Here is a 21421-nt window from a genome sequence, read left to right on the forward strand (position 1 = left end):
CATTTTTGGTGTTTTAATATTTAATATCAAGTTGACTCATTTTTTTTAAATGACAAGACATGGATTCACGTGAAGATTCTCAACCTTCAAACACAACTCCAAGTTCTTCTAGTGAATCAATAACCCGAACTTGTGAGTAAAATCGTGTTTTAGTTGTTACACTTTGAAAAATTTGCAGCATGTATCCGTCAACGGTATATGGTGATTTTTATAATAATGCTTATGACAGCAAACCTCTTCGCCAGTCGTGCGATTACCGGCGAAACCATTAACTTCTTTGCAGATGTAAAACAAAAAATCAAAAACACTACAAACACACATCAATGTACAGAGCTGCACCAAATCCGTGATGAGAAAAAAGTAACAAATGTCAACGTTTTTATTCCTCTACAAATCTATCAATTTTGCAGAACTTTACAAAAATTTTCCAAATAGAAAAAGCAACGAGCGACAACATCCAATCCCTATTTTTCATCACCTACATTATTTCCCATGTTCCGGGAGGAATTTACTCAGACACTCGCAGTCCCAAACACTTACTTTCCTTTATGACAGCAACATGCGCTCTTATCAATTTTGTAATTCCTTCGCTGCTGAAAGCGACCAAAGGCAATCACAATGTAATGCGAGTTGTGGCTTTAGTTTTGGGTGCTGTTCAGGGTGTTTTCTTTCCCGCGACATCGAATATGATAGCCCATTGGGCTCCCTTGCGCGAGCGAGCTTTTATGATGTCCATAGCAATGGCAGGATTAGTTTTGGGGATTACTGTAAACAAAATTGGCACAAAACTTATTGTGAAATCGTCCGGAGAGTGGACAACGCCGTTTTATGTTTTTGGGGGCACTGGGCTTTTTTTAACCTTGATTTGGGAGGTGTATGTGTTCTCAGACCCACACAAAGATCCGAGAATTACGCCAGAGGAGAAGGAGTACTTGGATTTGGAGATGCGTAAGTAGTGTTAAATAAAAAAGTCAAGGTTCAGTTTGACTCTTCTGAGATTGTTTGAGTTTGTGGCGTTGTCAGGGGTTCTACGCTCAAATGAATTTATTTCCTCTCTTGGTGGTTCTAAGACAGACCACTTGCCAACATAATTTCAAGTCACTGGATACTTTAGTTATAACTACTAAGATGAAAGTTGATAATTCAATTTTTAGGCGACACTGTTGACCACAGACGCAAGAGCATTCCCTACGTCGCAATCCTCACTTCCCCCCAAGTCTGGATTATGGTACTTGCGCATATAGCCAATCGTTGGCTGTGGAGTTTCGTTGGTTTGAATATTCCAGATTACTTAAAAGACATTTTTGAGTACAGTGATTACAAAGCTAACGAGATTTCCTCACTTCCATATGTTGTAATGATGGTGACCTTAGTTTGCTTGGGCTTCCTCTCTGACTGGATCACCCGAAACGATTACATAAATATCTCAACAATGCGGAAATGTTGCACTAGTCTTGGCATGATGGGACCTCCAATTTACATTCTAACTGGTTCATACGCCAAATGCAATATTGTTGGTGCGATAACTATGTTTGTATGTGGAATGATTTTTATGGCGTCTTGCTTCATGGGTCTGTATTTATTACCAATGGATTTAGCACCCAACTATGCCGGAGTTTTAACGACTTTTACTAACGGATTTGGAAGCATTTCTGCGATTTTTCTCAAGAAGGTTTCATCAACGGTAGTTCCTGATGTATGTCCAAGTTGTTCAAATATCAAAGAAGCCAAGTGCCAAAGATATTTATTCAAAGAAAACTTTTTTAAACGTACAGTGGCACTTACGCACTTACAAGCTCTATCAATCTTAGCTCTTTTCTATAACATATACTCATTTTAGGTGAGCATGGCATTTGGCCTCTTTGATATTTCCACGCCCCAAATACAAAAAAAGCAAAATTTTTGATTTTTATATTTACAGAAAACTCTTCTTCAGTATAGACAACTGTTCTGGATAACGTTACTAATAGCTACAGTTGCAAATACGCTGTTTGTGATTTTTGGTAGCAGCAAACTCCAACCATGGAACAGACCATTACTTAGAAGAAAATAAAATTTTCAACTAAATGTTTTTTTAAACTTTATCTTAATAAACAAATGAAAAATTTCTTGATATTGGTTGCAAAATCACCTCAATTTCAGGGTACTATAAGTACCTCAACATGTCTTGCTCCAACGTTGCACTTGCAACAATGGTTCACCAAATACGTGGTGGACGCCCCAGGAACCATGGTCGACTTTTGTAACAAGTTCCTGGGGGTTGCCCGTCTTCGCCAGAAACGAGTCGTCAAGGAACCATGCATGGTACCATTGTTCTAGACAAACTCGTGCCGGTCTGAATTTTGGTACTTCAAAGAAAGTAATCAAAGTTTCAGCAACTTGCCACAGTTTAGACCCATTTGGAACTATATTTCGGCCGAAAAAGCTGGGACTACGCTAGTTGTTGGAAAATTCGGGATTTACGATGGTGGGGGTTTTGTATTGCCTCTTGGTCGTACTTTGTACAACACATACGTCAACATTAACTACATGGTGGTTAACAAGTGGATAGATGAGGCTACAAGTGCCATTTTCTTGGAGTTTTTATCTTATAATGTCAATACGAATTTGTTCAACGTGGTACGACTTGTGACCGAGTTGGGTACCACCGGATTTTTCCGGAGCAAACTGGAGTAGGACACTGTCCAGTTGCTCTTTCTTAGGAATGAGGATAGTATTGTCCAGATTGTCATTTTTGGGGCTTTTGTCATCATTGTGTTTATTTTTACGGTCAAAATTCTGACAAGGATATGGCAAGGGAAGGGTTTGATCGTATTCCAGGACTTTTGGATTGTGGTGGACTTGATCATAGTCAGCATGAGTTACGGGTGTTTTGCTTCGTTCGTCCATAGAGCCCAGATGGTCAAAGAGTTCTTGTCCAAAATGGAAAAAGCCAAAAAGAATCAATTCATCAATTATTTCCACTTGGTTTATGCCGAACTGACGTTCACACTAGTCGCAGCTTTGCTCGTTTTTGTATCAACAGTAAGGCTGTGGAAGTTGTGCCGCTTTGGAACGGTTTTTCAGTTCATGGAAAAGACACTGGCTTTGTCAATTGTATCAATTTTATCGCTGTTTGTTTCACTTGTTGGTTTTATTGTCGCTTTTACGTTCCTTGGTTGTCTAATTTTCGGATTTGAATCTGAAGATTTTAAAGATATGGCCGATAGTTCTGTCTCTTTGATGCGTCTCTCGACGAGATTGATCAATTCGTTTAACGTCAAACACTTGATACAATTAAGTCCAATGTTGGGAAACGTCTTCTTCGCGTCTTACATGATCATAAATCAGTTATTCGTCTCGCTTTACATTTCGGTGATCATAATGTGTTACCACCAAGTCGTTCGGGCCAGTTCAAGTCACCAAGACTTTTCCAAATTGAAAAAATTCGTTTCGAAAGAAGTGGCCTATTACAAAACTTTACTAAAGGTTGGTTTTGTTCGTCTCACTGGTGGGCGTTCCAGGAATCGGCAATTTGTAACAGCCAAATCGGACGAAATCCGGTATGAAAATTGCCTAACTTTGTCGTCAAATACATTGGAATTTATGCGTTGTATTGCTTGGTACAACTTAAAGAAGTACACTCTGAGTGACAAAGAGAAGTTGCAGTTGATGGAACGAGTTGTTGGTACGTGTCACGCAAGTCCCAATGAGTTTTTTTTCACAGCTAAAGCTAAACGTCGAATTCGGATAATCCATGATGATAGGATTAAGAAAGTGGCAGTTGCGACTCAGTTAATTTTGCTGTTTGATGCTGACAGGAAAAGGAGAAGGGAAGAGAAAGTGAAACAAATGTTACAACAACAGGAAAATGTCTTAGATTATGTTTTGGAAGTGTTGAGTACTATTTTGACCATTGTTTCGAATATAGATGTAGAGTGAGGATAATAAAACGATGTTGAATGCATTTTGGGTGTTTTAATGTAAAGTGTCAATCAAGTTGACTCATTTTCGTTTTTCCAAAATGACAGAACATGGAAACACGTGAAGATCCTCTACCTCCAAACACCACTCCTAGTCCTTCTAGTGAATCAATAACCCGGCCATGTGAGTAAAATCGTGTTCTAGCTGTTTCACCTTGAAAATTTCGCAGCATGTCTCCCTCAACGGTATTTAGTTCTTCTTATGATACTACTTATGACAATAAACCTCTACGCCAATCGTGCTATTACCGGCGAAACCATTGATTTCTTTGCGGATGTAAAACACACAATCAAAATCACAACCACGAATCAATGTTCGGAGCAGCACCAAATCCATGACGAGACAAAAGTAACAAGTGTCAATGTTTTTATTCCCCTACAAAACTATCAATTCTTTGCAGAACTTTACAAAAATCTTTCAAATAGAAAAAATAACACACGAAGAAATCCAAGCCCTATTTTTCATCACCTACATGATTACCCACGTTCCGGGAGGAATTTACTCCGACACTCGCGGCCCCAAACACTTACTTTCATTTTTAACGGCTACATGCTCTCTTATCAATTTTATAATGCCTTCGCTGCTGAAAGCGACCAAAGGCAATCACAATGTAATGAGAGTTGTGGCTCTAGTTATGGGTGCAGCCCAGGGTATTTTCTTTCCCGCGACGTCGAATATGATAGCCCATTGGGCTCCCGTGCGAGAGCGAGCCTCTCTAATGTCCATAGCAGTCGCAGGACTGTTTTTGGGGATTACTGTCACCAAAAGTGGCACAAGGCTTATTGTGAAATCGTCTGGTGATTGGACAACGCCGTTTTATGTTTTTGGGGGCGTTGGTGTTTTTTTAACTTTGATTTGGGAGGTGTATGTGTTCTCAGACCCACACCAAGATCCGAGAATTACGCCAGAGGAGAAGGAGTACTTGGATTTGGAGATGCGTAAGTAGTGTTAAATAAAAAAGTCAAGGTTCAGTTTGACTCTTCTGAGATTGTTTGAGTTTGTGGCGTTGTCAAGGGTCCTACGCTCAAATGAATTTATTTCCTCTCTTGGTGGTTCTAAGACAGACCACTTGCCAACATAATTTCAAGTCACTGGATGCTTTAGTTATAACTACTGGGATGAAAGTTGATAATCCAATTTTTAGGCGGCACCGTTGACCACAGACGCAAGAGCATCCCCTACGTCGCAATCCTCACTTCCCCCCAAGTCTGGATTATGGTATTTGCGCATATGGCCAATCGTTGGCTCTGGAATTTCATTGCTTTGAAGATTCCGGTTTACATAAAAGACGTTCTCAAGTACAGTGATTACCAAGCTAACGAAATTTCCTCACTTCCGTATCTTCTCATGACGGTGACCTTGGTTAGTGTGGGTTTTCTCTCCGACTGGATCACTCGAAACGGTTACATAAATATCTTAACAATGCGAAAGTATTTCACTAGTCTTGGCATGATGGGGCCGCCAATCTACATTCTAACTGGTTCATACGCGAATTGCAATGGAATTGGTGCGATAACCATGTTTGTTTGTGGAATGTCTTTCATGGCATTTTCTTTCCTGGGCCTGTATTTATTACCAATGGATTTAGCACCCAACTATGCCGGATTTCTAACGACTTTTACTAATGGATTTGGAAACATTTCCGGGTTTTTTCTCAAGAGGATTACAGCAGCGGTGGCCCCTGACGTAAGTCCAGGTCACACAAAGCAAAGTTTTTATTTTTTTTTGTTCCACAGAAAACTATTCTTCAGTACAGAAAGTTGTTCTGGATAACATTACTAATAGCTACAGTCGCAAATACGATGTTTGTGATTTTTGGTAGTAGCAGACTCCAGCCATGGAACAGACCGTTAATAAAAAGAAAATAAATTTTTCTACAAAATGTTTTTTCTTTATTTTTAACCTCGAGCCATAAATCAAGTTTGCTCAGTTCAGGTCTTCTAAAATGTCAGAAGATATGCGTGAAGTCCGTGAAAGTTTGGAAACCACCTCTGCTTCTTCTAGTGAATCGATTACACGAATAGGTGAATAAAATCCCGCCTAACTTTGCAACTAGTAAATTTTGTAGCATATCTCCGTCAACGCTATTTGGTGACTTTTATGATTATGTTTATAACAATCAACTGCTACACAAACCGTGCTATTATCACCGAAACCATCGAATTTTTCGCTGAAGTAACACGCTCAAGAAATAGCACTAAACACAAGAATCATCAATGTTTGGAACTACAACCACTCCTTGAAAAAAAATCGTCACTAAACTTTACAAAAATTTTCAAAATAGACAGTGAGACCAGCGACAGCATCCAGGACCTATTCTACCTCAGCTACACCCTTACACACTTTCCGGGCGGCATTTACGCCGACTCGCGCAACCCCAAACACCTACTCTCCCTTGTAACCGTCGCATGCTCTTTTATCAATATCCTAAGTCCCTCAATTATCAAAATAACCAAAGGCAATCACCATGTGATGCGAGCCGTGGCTATACTTCTGGGCACTTTCCAGGGGGCTATATTCCCCTCAACGTTAAACATGATGGCACATTGGGCCCCCTTGCGAGAGCGAGCTTCTTTAATGTCGTTAAATCTCGCCGGGTTTTTCCTGGGGCTTGTTGCAAGCAAAAGTGGGACAAAGTTACTTGTAAAATCATCCGGAGATTGGACGACGCCGTTTTATGTTTTCGGGGCTATAGGAGTTTTTTTGGCTCTGATTTGGGAGCTGTGGGTGTTTCAGGATCCTCATCACGATCCGAGGATCACGCCAGAGGAGAAGGAGTACTTGGATGTGGAGATGCGTAAGTGGTGCAAACAGAAAGTCACAAGTTTAAAAAAAACAAAAATATACCAAAAACTTGCTTTCGTCAAGGTTTACACTCAGGCACTTTACACCTCTTAGAAGAAAATTATGAAAAAAATATTTTCCACTGCACTGATATCCAATCTCGCTAGGGGAAAAAAGTTTTTTTCTATAAATTTATTTGTTCAATAAAAAAAACATTTGACCAAAAAATCACGTTGGCTGTTTTTTACATCAATGGATCGAAAATGCGAAATAAAATTATTCTGGGAAAATTTGACTTGAAAAAAATCGTTAGAATTGGATTAAAAGCCATTTTGATATTATTCATCGGAAATTTCGGTATAATTTATGAGGAACAAAATTGAGTAGTAATACAAAAGGACCCACTACCTACACCAATAACAGTAATGACTGCAGAAATTTTACAACTAGCGGCACGGTCCCATCGGGCGGTTTTAAAGCCAGGACCGGAATAAGCACACTAACGTGTTAAAAATGTTTTTATTAAAAAATTACCTCAGATGTTTAAATTGATCACTATTTTGGTCTAAGCACAAACGAATTCTTCGTTTACAATTCGCATGAACCCTTGCCGCAAGATTTAAAGATTAACATTCCATTTGCAATAAACAGACCTTCAGACCCAACAATGATCGCGTGCCAATTTTACGACAAATGCAATAAATTTTTGAAAACCACCATCCCGATAGAGACCTTTTGTGGAAGTGATTTACAGTTCTACCAAAATTCATGGGAAAAAAACTGTCTCAATATCAAAACGCAAATTAAAAATCAACGACAAATTTATTCAAAAATTTAATTAGGCACTTTGATGCACTGCCTCAAAATACACCTATAGACAAAAAATCGTTGACATTAGACTGTAGTTAACTAAGCGAAAGTGAAAAAACACACCATACAAGTAAACATTTTAAAAATTGGTCAAATAGTTCTTCTATACAGTAAAATCATATACGATTTTTTTTTTAGAATTTTAGATACATTATAAAAAGGTATAAAGTGCCTGAGTTTAAAACTTGACGAAGGCCCGTCCGGAGCAAGCTCGACCTTCAGAATATTACGACGCTGGTTAAACTGTCAAGTTGGAATCGGCAGCAATCTTAAGAGACACCCTATTACGAGCGCATAATTTACAACACCCTAACCGCTGGTACCCCAGCCTCTTCATTCATTCCGAATTTCAGAATTTTACGTAGGCGACTGACTTGCCGCATTTTCAACTCTCAAGCGTAATTTTTCAAGTTTGTAACCAATCGTGTATTAGCAATATTATCTTGTAGTTCCATTATTTATAATAGGTACTCATTGCAATTTTAATTTAGTTTAAAATTAAACTAACAACACTCTAAAACTAATTAAAAAATATAGACAGAAGAAAAATAAAACTCCGAAACTCGAAATGTCATAGAGAAATCTACGGAACAATGTTTCGAAGGCAAATGATTTTCACTCACTTGTACTTGCATTTATATATCAGTGGCCTGAAAAGGGTTGTTGGGTGTATTTGCTTGACCCATATAACAGACCAAACCAATATTAATTTCCCAAAAATAAGAGTTTAGGAAGTTTACCAAAATCAGTTCTTTACTGAAAACTTGATGAAATGCTCTAAAAACTTAAAAGTAACAAAATTTCCAATTTTTCTCACTCATCATAAAACATGGTAAATTTAACTAAATAGATCAAAGTGACATCATATTTGAAAAAAAATACATCAATTCTCAGCTTAAAATAATATAATTTTCCACGTAATTAGGTCGCGGTATCATGGAAGCGATGTACTTTTCTAATTGCGCGGCCTAGGATTTGAACCCAAGGACTGCCAGTGATTCAAATTCGAGACAAATGATCGTTTTTTCCAGAAAAGAGGTGACAAAGACGTGTTTACAGGGAACTGGTTGGATTATATACCTGCTTTGTTACACCGTTTCCCAAACATTTAAATATTTATTTATCCCCGGAGTAATTAATAACCGACCAATATTATTTCAAATGCATTCTCATCAATAAACTTTCGTCCTTCGTACAAGAAATAAAAGCTAAACATTAATTTAGGTACCTTGTATTTTTAATGAAATCACATTTCTCATTTATTCAAAAGAATGTTTATCCCAAAGAAATTTTAAAACCTCTGAAATCTTCTCTTATAAGTCTAGCCATGTATTGGACATCTGCTTGCATCGTCAGGGGTGATCATAAATTATGTTTGAAGTCCGGGTCTAATTGTTTGCGGTTACTTTTTATGGGAGAGTTGTAAATTACCTCTAGCTCACTCGATTTTCGATTGCAAATAAGGCTACCTCTGTGGAGGTGTTATTTACAAACATTTTTTCATCGGACTTGAAATTATCGGGTTAAACAACAAGAATAAATTTATTGGTCATTTAAAAAATTCGAAAAAAACTCTTAAAATGCGTTTTCTAGAAATCCTTAACTTTACTCAAACTTTCTCTACCTTTATTAGAGTGTGTAGGTAACCTATCGCATATCTAACATAGCCGATAAACAGGAAAAAAAATCTCTTTTTTACATGATACAAGTTTATGAAAATATGTTTGATAGTTTCCGGACGGCTCAAATAAATTTATTTGCTGTGCTGGTAGTTTATCTTGGTCAATTTTTTTGTATCAAGTTTTATTATAAATTAGTTTATAAGTTTTGATTAAAGGGTTCCTACGCTCAAATAAATTTATTTGCTCAGTTGTTGGTTAAATGTTGGCAGCTTAATATGACAGACACTGGCACCCAGTTTAGTTCTTTAGGCGGCCTTGTGGACCACAACCCCAAGAGAATCCCCTACTTTGCCATGTTCACATCCTTCCAAGTCTGGATCCTGATCCTAGTGCACGCTGCCAACCGTGGAATCTGGCATTTCACCGGTATGATGACTCCAGTCTACACCAAAGATATTCTAAAATACGGAAATGACCAAATTAATTTAATGTCCACTCTCCCCTATATCCCAATGACGGTTTTAATCATCGCCTTGGGTTATTTCTCCGACTGGATCACTCGAAACGGTTACGTTTCTGTTTTAACGATGCGGAAGGTCTTCACTAGCCTTGGCATGATGGGACCGCCCATTTACATGCTAACCGGGTCATATGGGGGTTGTGACCGCTTAGGTGCGGTGATTATTTTTGTCATTGGAATGACACAGTTTGCTTTTGCATACCTGGCTCTCTACCTAATCCCCATGGATTTGTCGCCCAACTACACCGGATTTTTGGCGAGTCTTACCAATGGTTTTGGCAACTTTGGCGGTTTCTTTTTCAAGAAGTTTTCAATGTGGGTGGCTCCTGATGTAAGTCGCAGGAATACCAAGCCAAATTTTTGATTTAGGTGGTTTGCAGAAAACAATTCATCAATACAGGGATCTGTTTTGGGTTTCGGTGCTTATTGCCATGATCTCCAATTTGGTTTATGTGATTTTTTGTAACGTCAAGGTACAGTCCTGGAACAGGCCGTTAGTAAAAAGGAAATAAAATCTTTATTAAAATTAGTTTGTTTTTGACTTAATCGTTTCCCTCCGTATTTTTATTAAACCTGACGAATAAATTGAAGTTTTCGGAAGTGAAATTATCACTGAGCTAGGTCGAAAACAGTAACCATAAATGGCGAGAAAATGCTTAAGTGTATCAGCAGTTGTTAATCGTAATTGTAGTTTTGTAAATTTAATAAAGTATTTTATAATTTTTGCAGTGAAATTTTTTCACTTAATTTCATCTCACTAATTTAAAGGGTTCTAGAGTCTATGTATTCGCTGTGGTCCATTACTTGTAGTCTTTTAGTTGCACAATTGTTTAATAACACTTTGTACTCAAAATTTAAATTTTTTTCATTTTTTATCCATTATCAGTTAAATGTGGAATTACCATAGAGGATGATGTGTTAGAAGCTGTGACTGGTCCTTCGGATTATGTGTGATAAGAAGTGTAAATGACGTGCTATGTGCTATAATTTGTTAAATTAAACATTTTAAACTCATAGATTTTAAATAAAAACGCAAAGATTTTTATGAGTTTTAAATTACCTACCCTTTTATCAATCATTCCCAAGTTGAATTGAAATGCTGAAGTCTTTTGGGGTTTGTTAACTATGAATAAGTCTCACTTTCCGCGTTTCAAAACTCCAAATTTAAAATGTTAAAAAATGACAAGGAAAAAGTGATTTATTTGAGCGTAGTACCCTCATAAAAACTCTAATAATTTCTGAACTATTTTGATAAGTAATAATAAAAATAATAATAATAATAATAAACCTTTATTAAAGAAAAAAAACATAAATAAATAAATATAAAACTCTGTGGGACGAAGTCTAGCCGAAGGCTATTCAATTCAATCTCAGAAAGAAATAAAAATATATAAATAATAAACAATAATAAAGAGAAAACTTAAAACTAATGAAGAAACAAAAGAGTGAATATAGAAATGGAAACTTAGCATGTGATGATAAAAACCATAATTAACCATACGAGAACAAAAAATCTCTGTAGATTGTACGAAATTTATTCACCGAAACATTCAACTGAATTAAAAACTTTAACACCATTATAAATTAGCGAGCGTTAAAAATATAGTATAAGATTAAGCAATATTTCATAAATGACATAACTAAGCTTTCTGTTAATTTTTCTCGTATTTTGAAATTCAGAATTAATTTAATTAATTTTTAAACATTTCTGAGGAAATTGATGTTAAGAGAAGTGTTGATAAAGGTTAAAGTCGAAAGCATAAGCATGTTTCACTAAGTTTGTCCTCATTTCTAACAAATTGGTCGTATATAAAGAAAAAAGAAGAGGACCAAGAGTAGACTCTTGCGGAACACCTGATGTAATTCATCCAAAATTAGAGAAGGAACTACCTATCATGTCCGATTTATTAGGTAAGATCAGAAAAAATTCAGGTATATTTTAAATAAAAACGCAAATATTTTTACGAGTTTTGAATTACCTACCCTTTTATCAACCATTCCCAAGTTGAATGCTGAAGTCTTTTAATGTTTGTTAACTATAAATAAGTCTAACTTCTTAAGAAATGGCAGAGAAAAATGATAATAATAATAATAATAATAATAATAATAATAATAATAATACCTAAATCCAATTACCGAAAAAAATAAAATAAATGTGCATTTCAACTAAAAACTACAAATATAACAATATTGTAGACACTGAATCAAAAATAATTCACAAAATTTATATGTTTGTTGTTAGTAATTTTTCAAAAAATTCCTCGAACAGGTCAATTTTATTTTTTAAATGCTACATTTTGACACCATACTGACATTTTTGACATTTTAGATAGTAATTAAAAGTTTTCTACAAAGAATTTTATCTTTTTGTTCGTGCATTATTTTATAAACAATGTTTTTTGTTAATAGTAATAATAATAATAATAATAATAATAATAATAATAATAAACAACCTTTATTAAAAAAACATAAATAAATAATCATATAACTCTCTGGAACAAAGTCTAGCCGAAGGCTAACCAACTCAACCTCAGAAAGAAATAAAAATAAAAATAATTAAATAACAAACAATAATAAAAAAACTTAAAACTAAAAAAAACAAAAGATTGAATATAGAAATGGAAACGTAGCATGTGATGATGAAAACTATAATTAACCATACGAGAACAAAAAATCTCTGTAGATTGTACGAAATTTATTCACCGAAACATTCAACTGAATTAAAAACTTTAACACCATTATAAATTAGCGAGCGTTGAAAATATAGTATAAGATTAAGCAATATTTCATAAATGGCATAACTAAGCTTTCTGTTAATTTTTTTCGTAATTTGAAATTCAGAATTAATTTAATTAATTTCTAAACATTTCTGAGGAAGTTGTTCAGAGAAGTGTAGATAAAGGTTAAAGTTGTCGGCATAAGCACTGAGCTTGTCCTCGTTTCTAACAAATTGGTCGTACATAAAGAAAAAAGAAGAGGACCAAAAATGGACTCTTGTGGAACGCCTGATGTAGTTGTTCCAAGATTAGAGAAGGAACTACCTATCATAACTTTCTGAGTCCGATTAACTAAATAAAAAATAACAGAGGTTGTGCTGTGGTTTTTTCTAAAATATCAAATTATCGTAGATTTAAATAACTTTTTCCAAGACTTTCGAAACAACTGAAACAGGAAGTTGGCTCTTTAACTAAAGGACGAACAATGAAATTGAATAAAAAAATAAATGTTTAGGTATGTTGATGTCATAAATCAGATTTCACGGCCAGTATCGCGCCCGATATGGAATATGAAAAGTTTATGTTAAGAACATTAATTTTAATTCACACGTGTGGAACTTTCCAGATGATCTAAAACAATAACCTTCTAACACCACCCCATAGACGAATTGTTACTGTTTTCGACATAGTTTAAAAGTCATCACCAGAGGGCGTCTAGTTAATTAAGCTGGAAAAAGTAGAGCAGTTACAACTTTTTGATCGAAGAAGCAAGGTAAAACAGTCAATTTGACACATTTCATCTTCTCCGAAATGGAAAATCAAAACACTAGCCCGACTTCTTCTCGTGAATCAATAACACAAAGTGAGTAAAAATGTACTTTATTTTTTAAACTAGAAATTTCCGCAGCATGCTTCCCTCAACGTTATTTCGTAACCCTTATGATTTTATTCATGACAATAAACTGCTACACAAACCGAAACCTCGTCGGCAATACTTTGAAATATTTTGCCGAAATAAAACCAAAAATTAACAGGACTAAGGACAGAAACCAGTGTGTGGACCTACACCAAGAAGTCCAAACACACACTGAACAAGTCAGTAATGAATTTATCCCTTTCCACAGTTATCACTTCATTTCAGAACTTTACAAAAATCTTCGAAATAGACAGCGACACCAGCGAAGACATCCTAAACCTCTTCTACATCAGCTATACGATTACACACTTTCCTGCTGGTATTTACGCCGATACTCGCAGCCCCAAACACCTGCTCTCACTTGTAACAATCGCAATGTCCGTTATTAACCTTTCAAGTCCCACACTTATTAAAGCAACGAAAGGCAACCACAATGTAATGAGAGTTGTGACTATACTTTTGGGCCTTTTGCAAGGTGCTCTTTACCCCGCATCAACTAGTATGCTCGCCCATTGGGTCCCCTCACGAGAGCGAGCCTCTCTATTGTCGCTAACACTGGCAGGATATTTTTTGGCGCTAATTGTGCAAAAAAGTGGAACTAATTTTTTCGTAAAATCGTGCGGGAATTGGACCATGCCGTTTTATGTTTTCGGGAGCTTTGGGCTGATTTGGACAGTGGTCTGGGAGTGTTTGGTGTTTCCAGATCCTCATAAGGATCCAAGGATTACGGAGGGAGAGAGGAACTACTTGGATCAGGAGATGCGTAAGTTGGATTGTTTTTGGTTTCTTTTAACTCTACTAAAGTTTTCTAAATAAAAATTAAGTTAGAAATTATTTGGTGTAAAGAAGAGTATCGTTTGAAATAATTGAGGATTGCTTGTTGGAAATGGTTGATTAAGAAAAATAACAAATAAAATAATATTCAAATTTATATCGACGTTTCGACACTTGTAGAAATCAAAAAAATAAATTTTTATTTTGTTTCCAAATTTAATTAATGATTGGGTTGATAGAAAGTAATTTTTAATGTGCAAAGATAATTTTTGAGCTTGATTTAATAAAGTAGTAGACTCAAAAACGCTTCAAAACACTTGAAAACAGTAGAAATAACTCCATTTTAGAGAAATAAATAAAAAAATAAATAAGTTTCAGCTTCAAAAACGAACTAAATTGATTAAAATAAGATAAAATCAATATCAATTTCGATCAAATTTGATGATTTTTAGATAGTTTGATTTTTTTTGATAAAAAAAAACGTAACGAAAGTGTACACAACAAAAATCATGGAAATATAAAACACACAAATCAAGACAATCCCTACACTTGAAACAACTTTGCCGAAAAATGCTAAAAAGTGAGTAAAAAGCTAATTCAAGGATTTGACAGTGAAATTACAATAGTCATTTGGATGAAGCGGACAATGAATTTGAATTCCATAGACAACTTGATGAATAACCATTTTTGAACACATTGTATATCTAATATAAAAATATAATTTTCAGCAAAAAGTTGGCATTTTATTACAAAGTAGTTTACGATCTCTGCTGACTTATGAATTATGACAGCGGTCATGCGATCAGGAAAGCATTCATTTACGGACGCGTCATTTTCATTTTGAGTGACTGTACATTTTATTAGATGATATTGGTGACCCTCCAGAACTTAGATGTTAAATAATTAAAATTCGTCAAATTTTCTAAATTCGTTAAATTCTGGCAAAAGATTTTATCATTTTGACATGTTGTAGTATTGAAACAATTTTTTTAAATAAAAATTTACAAAATTATTTCAGTTTAGTTAGATTATTTTTGGTTTCTTTTAACTCTACCATGCCATAAAGTTTTCTAAATAAAAATTAAGTTAGAAATTATTTGGTGTGAAGTAGAGTATCTTTTGAAATAATTGAAGATCGTTTGTTGGAAATGGTTGATTAAGAAAAATAACAAATAAAATAATATTCAAATTTATATCGACGTTTCGACACTTGTAGAGGTCAAAAAAAATAATTTTAATTTTGTTTCCAAATTTAGTTAATTATTGGGTTGATAGAAAGTAATTTTTAATGTGCAAAGATAATTTTTGAGCTTGATTTAATAAAGTAGTAGACTCAAAAACGCTTCAAAAAACTTGAAAACAGTAGAAATAACTCCATTTTAGAGAAATAAATAAAAAAATAAATCAGTTTCAGCTTCAAAAATGAACTAAATTGATTAAAATATGATAAACTCAATATCAATTTCGATCAAATTTGATGATTTTTAGCAAGTTTCATTTTTTTTTTTTGATAAAAAAAAACGTAACGAAAGTATGCACAACAAAAATCACGAAAATATAAAACACACAAATCAAGCCAATCCCTACACTTGGATGAAGCGGACAAAGAATTTGAATTCCATAGTCAACTTGATGAATAACCATTTTTGAACACATTGTATATCTAATATAAAAATATAATTTCCAGCAAAAAGTTGGCATTTTATTATAAAGTAGTTTACGATCTCTGCTGACTTATGAATTATGACAGTGGTCATGCGATCAGGAAAGCATTCATTTATGGACGCGTCATTTTCATTTTGAGTGACTGTACATTTTATTAGATGATATTGGTGACCCTCCAGAACTTAGATGTTAAATAATTAGAATTAGTCAAATTTTCTAAATTCGTTAAATTCTGGCAAAAGATTTTATCATTTTGACGTGTTGTATTATTGAAGCAATTTTTTTTAATAAAAATTTACAGAATTATTTCACGGAGAATTAAAAAAAAGTGGTTTTACAAAGCATTAAAAAATTGATTCATGTAATAATTAACATAATTTGGATCAGGAGATGCGTAAGTTGGATTATTTTTGGTTTCTTTTAACTCTACCATGCCATAAAATTTTCTAAATAAAAATTAAGTTAGAAATTATTTGGTGTGAAGTAGAGTATCGATTGAAATAATTGAGGATCGCTTGTTAGAAATGGTTGATTAAGAAAAATAACAAATAAAATAATATGCAAATTTATATCGACGTTTCAACACTTGAAGAGGTCAAAAAAATAAATTTTTATTTTGTTTCCAAATTTAATTAATGATTGGGTTGATAGAAAGTAATTTTTAATGTGCAAAGATAATTTTTGAGCTTGATTTAATAAAGTAGTAGACTCAAAAACGCTTCAAAAAACTTGAAAACAGTAGAAATAACTCCATTTTAGAGAAATAAATAAAAAAATAAACAAGTTTCAGTTTCAAAAACGAACTAAATTGATTAAAATAAGATAAAATCAATATCAATTTCGATCAAATTTGATGATTTTTAGCTAGTTTAATTTTTTTGATAAAAAAAAACGTAACGAAAGTATACACAACAAAAATCACGGAAATATAAAACACACAAATCAAGACAATCCCTACACTTGAAACAACTTTGCCGAAAAATGTTAAAAAGTGAGTAAAATGCTAATTCAAGGATTTGACAGTGAAATTACAATAGTCATTTGGATGAAGCGGACAATGAATTTGAATTCCATAGGCAACTTGATGAACAACCTTTTTTGAACACATTATATATCTAATATAAAAATATAATTTCCAGCAAAAAGTTTCTATTTATTACAAAGTAGTTTACGATCTCTGCTGACTTATGAATTATGACAGCGGTCATGCGATCAGGAAAGCATTATGAACGCGTCATTTTCATATTAAGTGACTGTACATTTTATTAGATGATATTGGTGTCCCTCAAGAACTTAGATGTTAAATAATTAGAATTAGTCAAATTTTCTAAATTCGTGAAATTCTGGCAAAAGATTTTATCATTTTGACGTGTTGTATTATTGCAGCAATTTTTTTAAATAAAGATTTACAAAATTATTTCACGGAGAATTTAAAAAAGTGGTGAATGATTTACAAAGCATTAAAAAATTGATTCAGTTGATAATTAACATAATTTGGATCAGAAGATGCGTAAGTTGTATTATTTTTGGTTTCTTTTAACTCTACCATGTCATAAAGTTTTCTAAATAAAAATTAAGTTAGAAATTATTTGGTGTGAAGTAGAGTTCCTACGCTCAAATATTGACAGTTTATTTCTGGGCAATTTTTAGAAACAAACATTAATTGTAGTCGATTTTGCTTTACTCAAGGTTCAAAATTAACGTTTTTAGGCGACACTGTTGACCACAAACCCAAAAAAATCCCCTACATTGCAATGTTCACTTCTCTTCAAGTTTGGATGTTGATACTCATCCACGCTGCCAATCGTTGGAGCTGGTATTTCAGCGGTTACATGATTCCAGCATACACAAAAGACGTTCTCAAGTACGGAAGTGACCAAACTATTTTACTGTCCACTCTCCCCTATATCCCAATGACGGTCTTGATCATCAGTTTGGGTTATTTCTCCGACTGGATCACTCGAAACGGTTACGTTTATGTTTTAACAATGCGGAAACTCCTCTCTAGTATTGGCATGATGGGGCCGCCCATTTACATGCTAACCGGATCATACGCCGGTTGTAACCGCATAGGTGCGGTGAGTATTTTCGTCATAGGAATGTCACAATACGCTTTTGCTTTTCTGGGGCTTTATTTACTTCCCTTGGACTTGTCACCTAACTATGCCGGGTGTTTGACGAGTCTTACTAATGGGTTTGGGAACTTTGTCACGATTTTTTTCCCGTATGTTACAGCACTAGTAGCCCCTGATGTGAGTCCAAACAGTTCGAAGTAAAATTTTTGAACTGTTTGTTTCACAGAGAACGATTCGGCAGTACAGAAATCTCTTTTGGATGTCGTTGGTCATGGCTGGGGTCTCAAATTTGTTGTATGTGATTTTTGGCAGTAGTGAAGTACAGCCTTGGAACAGACTATTAGTGGGAAGAAACTGAAGTGCCGTAATAGCGTTATCTCCAGGTCTAAGTCTAGTCAGAGAGTCTTTGTTAGGTTTTATTGTATATTATTATTCATTTTAGAAAATTTTTTAAGACTGTTAACCGTTGATAAAGAAATAAAAATGTGTACAGAAACTACTATTTCCAACTTTGTTATACTACTTAAGTACTAAAATTTCATTAATTTTTCAAAATGGCTTGACAAATGTAATAATAATAATAATTATTATTATAACAAAAGCCTTTATTCAAGAAAAAGAAGTAAGGAAGTAAAGTCAAGCTAACGCTACTTTAATTAACCTCGCACTAAACAAAAACAAAAATTAACCAAAAAACTAAATGTGAAAAAACCATATAATATTAATAATAGAAAACAATATAATTTTTAAATAATACTAAAAGAAAAAATATGTATGTCCTCAATACTATTGAACAAAATGTAAAAAATAATAATAATAAAAATAAAGATACAAAATGAAAACAACAAAAAAATAATTATTGAAGTAATAAAAATTTTAACTTTATTTGCATTTGCATGAGCGGTTTGCAAATCTTTAGAAGAAAAGAAACGCTAATGAATTAAAACATGACATTCTGAATAAAAAACCAATACACTATGAGACTGAAAAGCTAAAAAAAATATTATTCAAAAAATTAAAAAACAGTAAGATTAAAATTCGGTAGATTTAAATGACTGAAAGAGAGAGTGATTAATACTGATAAATTAAAAAACTACAGAACTGCAAAAAATAACATAAAAAAATAGAAAACTGAAATTATGAGACGAAAAACTCAAAAATTAAGAAAATGAATATGAAGTATGAGAAAGTAGGAAACTTAATAGCTGAAATACTGGAAATGAACTTAAAAACGGCTGAAACAGAAACAGTTTTAAAGACTGGGAGACTGAAAACATAAAAAAAGTTTGTTAAAAGTTGAATAACTTGAAAAAACTAAATGAAACACTTTATTTTTTGCTTCTCAAAAATCGATAAATTGTGTAAATATAAACATAACTCATAAATTTCAAACAGCCAAGTTAAAAATATAATTTTTTTTCCTAATTTTGTACATTTTTGAGTTTGGTGAAGAAAACTGTACATTTGAGTTTTTGCTGAAAAATTATCGAAATATTTGTGTTAGAACACGAAATAATTACGAGAACTAATCCTTATCAGAAACAAATTGATCCACAAATTGTACTAGAAAACTTGAAATTTTTTCTGGAAACCGCGATATTCCATATAGTTTGGCCGACATTTACAAAAAAAAATATTTATAATTTAAAGGCGAATAAAATGATCAATTCTGCTTAGTTTTAAAAAAAAAATGTTTTTTTTGTCGAAAACACAATTTTTTTTAATTTAATCTACAAAAACTAGAAAAGAACTTTTACACAACCAATTAAAATCTACAGTGTAGATTTGCAAAAATTATTAATAACAATTATAATAAATGATATAAAAACATTTTTAAAATTAAAATTAACAATTGGCAAACACTAAAATTTTGACACTTCTACGTAAATTATTTTTTATTTCAAGAACAAGACTAATTCAAAAATTTTATAAAATACAAAATTTGTTTATAATAAAAAAAAAACTTTAACGCTGAGAAACTCAAAATACAAAAAAAATATACACATACAAAAAAATATATACACAAATAAATTACTTCTTGTTGGATTTTCTTGGCGTGGAAACTAAATAAAACAAAATTTAAAAAACTCGACACACCAAACCTTTATTTAAAAACTCTACGCGTTTCAACCACAAAGTGGTCATCCTCAGGTGAAAATATAAACTCTCACCTGAGGATGACCACTTTGTGGTTGAAACGCGTAGTGTTTTTAAATAAAGGTTTGGTGTGTCGGGTTTTTTAAACTTTGTTTTACAAATAAACTAATATCTTGAATTCTAAACAAAAAACCTATACACCAAGAGACGAAAAGCTAAAAAGCTTAAAAACTGAATATAAAAAAAAACTAGAAAACAGACTAAAATTCTGTAGATTCTGACTGAAAAGTGATAATTAAAAATTATGAAACTGCACAGTAAGAACATTAATAAGATAAAGTAGTAAAACCACAAAAAACTGAAAAATTGAGAAAATGAATACAGGCTGCTCAAAAACTGGCGCACCAACTCAGTGGTAGATTATTGAGAAGCAAGTGCAGATTACGGGAAAAATGTTGAAAAAATTCCAAAAGTTATATTTTAAAAAATCTGGAGCTACAAACTTATTGTGTTAACTTCTTTAGTTTTCATTATTTTTTTATATTTCTATGTTTCATACCAGGTAATCGTTCCGTAACAAAACGATGAATAATTATTTTAAAATTTACTATCAGATTTTAGCAGTTTTTTTAATTAAAAAAAATTAAAATTCATCCAAAAAATCACAATGTGTAGATGTGCCAACACTGGGAATTATTTCCTAGGAAACCGTTTCAAGAATAATTTATTTTTATTGTTGCTCAAATTCGGAAATAAAATTAACTAGACGCCCTCTGGTGATGACTTTTGAACTATGTCGAAAACAGTAAAGAAATTTTCGTAATGCCACATTTAACTGACATTTAATGAATTGTTCAACAATTTTGCGTGTATAGTGTTAATTACTTACAATAGAAAGAATTACTTACAATAGAAAGAATTACTTTAAAAGTACGTGGTGGTAAATCCTAACGTTGACTTTGGTTCTGTAGTTTTTCGTGGTATAAAGTGTTTATTGTTGGAACTTGAAAGTGGATAAAAAGTGAAAAATATTTAAATTTTGATTACAAAGTGTTAACAAACAGTTGTCTAATTAAAGATTATAAGTAATGGATCACAGCGAACACAAAGTTTGGCTCAAGAAACCAATAAATTAGTGAAGTGTTATGAATTTTAGGTTAGAATTTTCCACTGAAAAAATCATGAAATGCTGCGGTAAATCTACAAAACTACAATAAAGATTAACAACTGCTGATACATTTAAACGTAAATTATGCCAAAAGGTAGGCTTTTCAATGTCTTTGTAATAATTTTCCAATAAAAAAAGTGAACCAAACAGTCAATCGTTATTCGTGTTTTCCTCGTCATCTCTCATTTGTCAACATAAGTTTCTTGCATCAAAGATGCAATAATTATTCCGCATAGGCAATGCAATAATT

General features: G+C 33.3%; 5 protein-coding genes across 7 annotated transcripts; all 5 read left to right on the top strand.

Moving 5' to 3' along the window:
- The first annotated feature begins 18 nt into the window (after positions 1-18).
- LOC103313986 (sialin-like) lies at positions 19-2107 on the top strand. The gene is made up of 5 exons (XM_064357481.1): positions 19-132; positions 179-360; positions 411-948; positions 1155-1696; positions 1922-2107. Exons 1-5 carry the CDS (start codon positions 60-62, stop codon positions 2051-2053), a joined length of 1467 nt encoding a protein of 488 aa, XP_064213551.1. The 5' UTR covers positions 19-59; the 3' UTR covers positions 2054-2107.
- A 122-nt stretch (positions 2108-2229) lies between these two features.
- LOC103313985 (polycystin-2-like) lies at positions 2230-3921 on the top strand. Its single transcript, XM_015982551.2, is given in 2 exon segments — positions 2230-2304; positions 2389-3921. Coding segments are annotated over 2 exon segments (1608 nt in total).
- Positions 3922-3951: 30 nt separating this feature from the next.
- On the top strand, positions 3952-5846 carry LOC659334 (sialin). The gene is made up of 5 exons (XM_015982820.2): positions 3952-4086; positions 4133-4311; positions 4364-4901; positions 5108-5649; positions 5700-5846. Exons 1-5 carry the CDS (start codon positions 4014-4016, stop codon positions 5829-5831), a joined length of 1464 nt encoding a protein of 487 aa, XP_015838306.2. The 5' UTR covers positions 3952-4013; the 3' UTR covers positions 5832-5846.
- Positions 5847-5879: 33 nt separating this feature from the next.
- Positions 5880-10311, top strand: LOC107398514 (sialin-like). The gene is made up of 4 exons (XM_015982819.2): positions 5880-5987; positions 6032-6760; positions 9549-10090; positions 10140-10311. The coding sequence occupies exons 1-4, from the start codon at positions 5909-5911 to the stop codon at positions 10269-10271; spliced, it is 1482 nt and encodes a 493-aa protein (XP_015838305.1). The 5' UTR covers positions 5880-5908; the 3' UTR covers positions 10272-10311.
- Positions 10312-13197: 2886 nt separating this feature from the next.
- LOC107398474 (sialin-like) lies at positions 13198-18392 on the top strand. 3 transcript variants are annotated; one of them, XM_015982639.2, is made up of 6 exons: positions 13198-13338; positions 13384-13571; positions 13618-14155; positions 17542-17909; positions 18067-18083; positions 18133-18203. In XM_015982639.2, the coding sequence occupies exons 1-5, from the start codon at positions 13287-13289 to the stop codon at positions 18070-18072; spliced, it is 1152 nt and encodes a 383-aa protein (XP_015838125.1). In that variant the 5' UTR covers positions 13198-13286; the 3' UTR covers positions 18073-18083; positions 18133-18203. The 3 variants fall into 3 exon arrangements, with proteins under 3 accessions (XP_015838125.1, XP_015838122.1, XP_015838124.1); XM_015982636.2 differs by having other exon boundaries at positions 17542-18083; positions 18133-18392; XM_015982638.2 differs by lacking the exon at positions 18067-18083 and having other exon boundaries at positions 18133-18392.
- The last annotated feature ends 3029 nt before the right edge of the window (positions 18393-21421 follow it).

The sequence above is a fragment of the Tribolium castaneum genome, chromosome 6 (assembly GCF_031307605.1).
Source record: "Tribolium castaneum strain GA2 chromosome 6, icTriCast1.1, whole genome shotgun sequence".
Taxonomy (NCBI): domain Eukaryota; kingdom Metazoa; phylum Arthropoda; class Insecta; order Coleoptera; family Tenebrionidae; genus Tribolium; species Tribolium castaneum.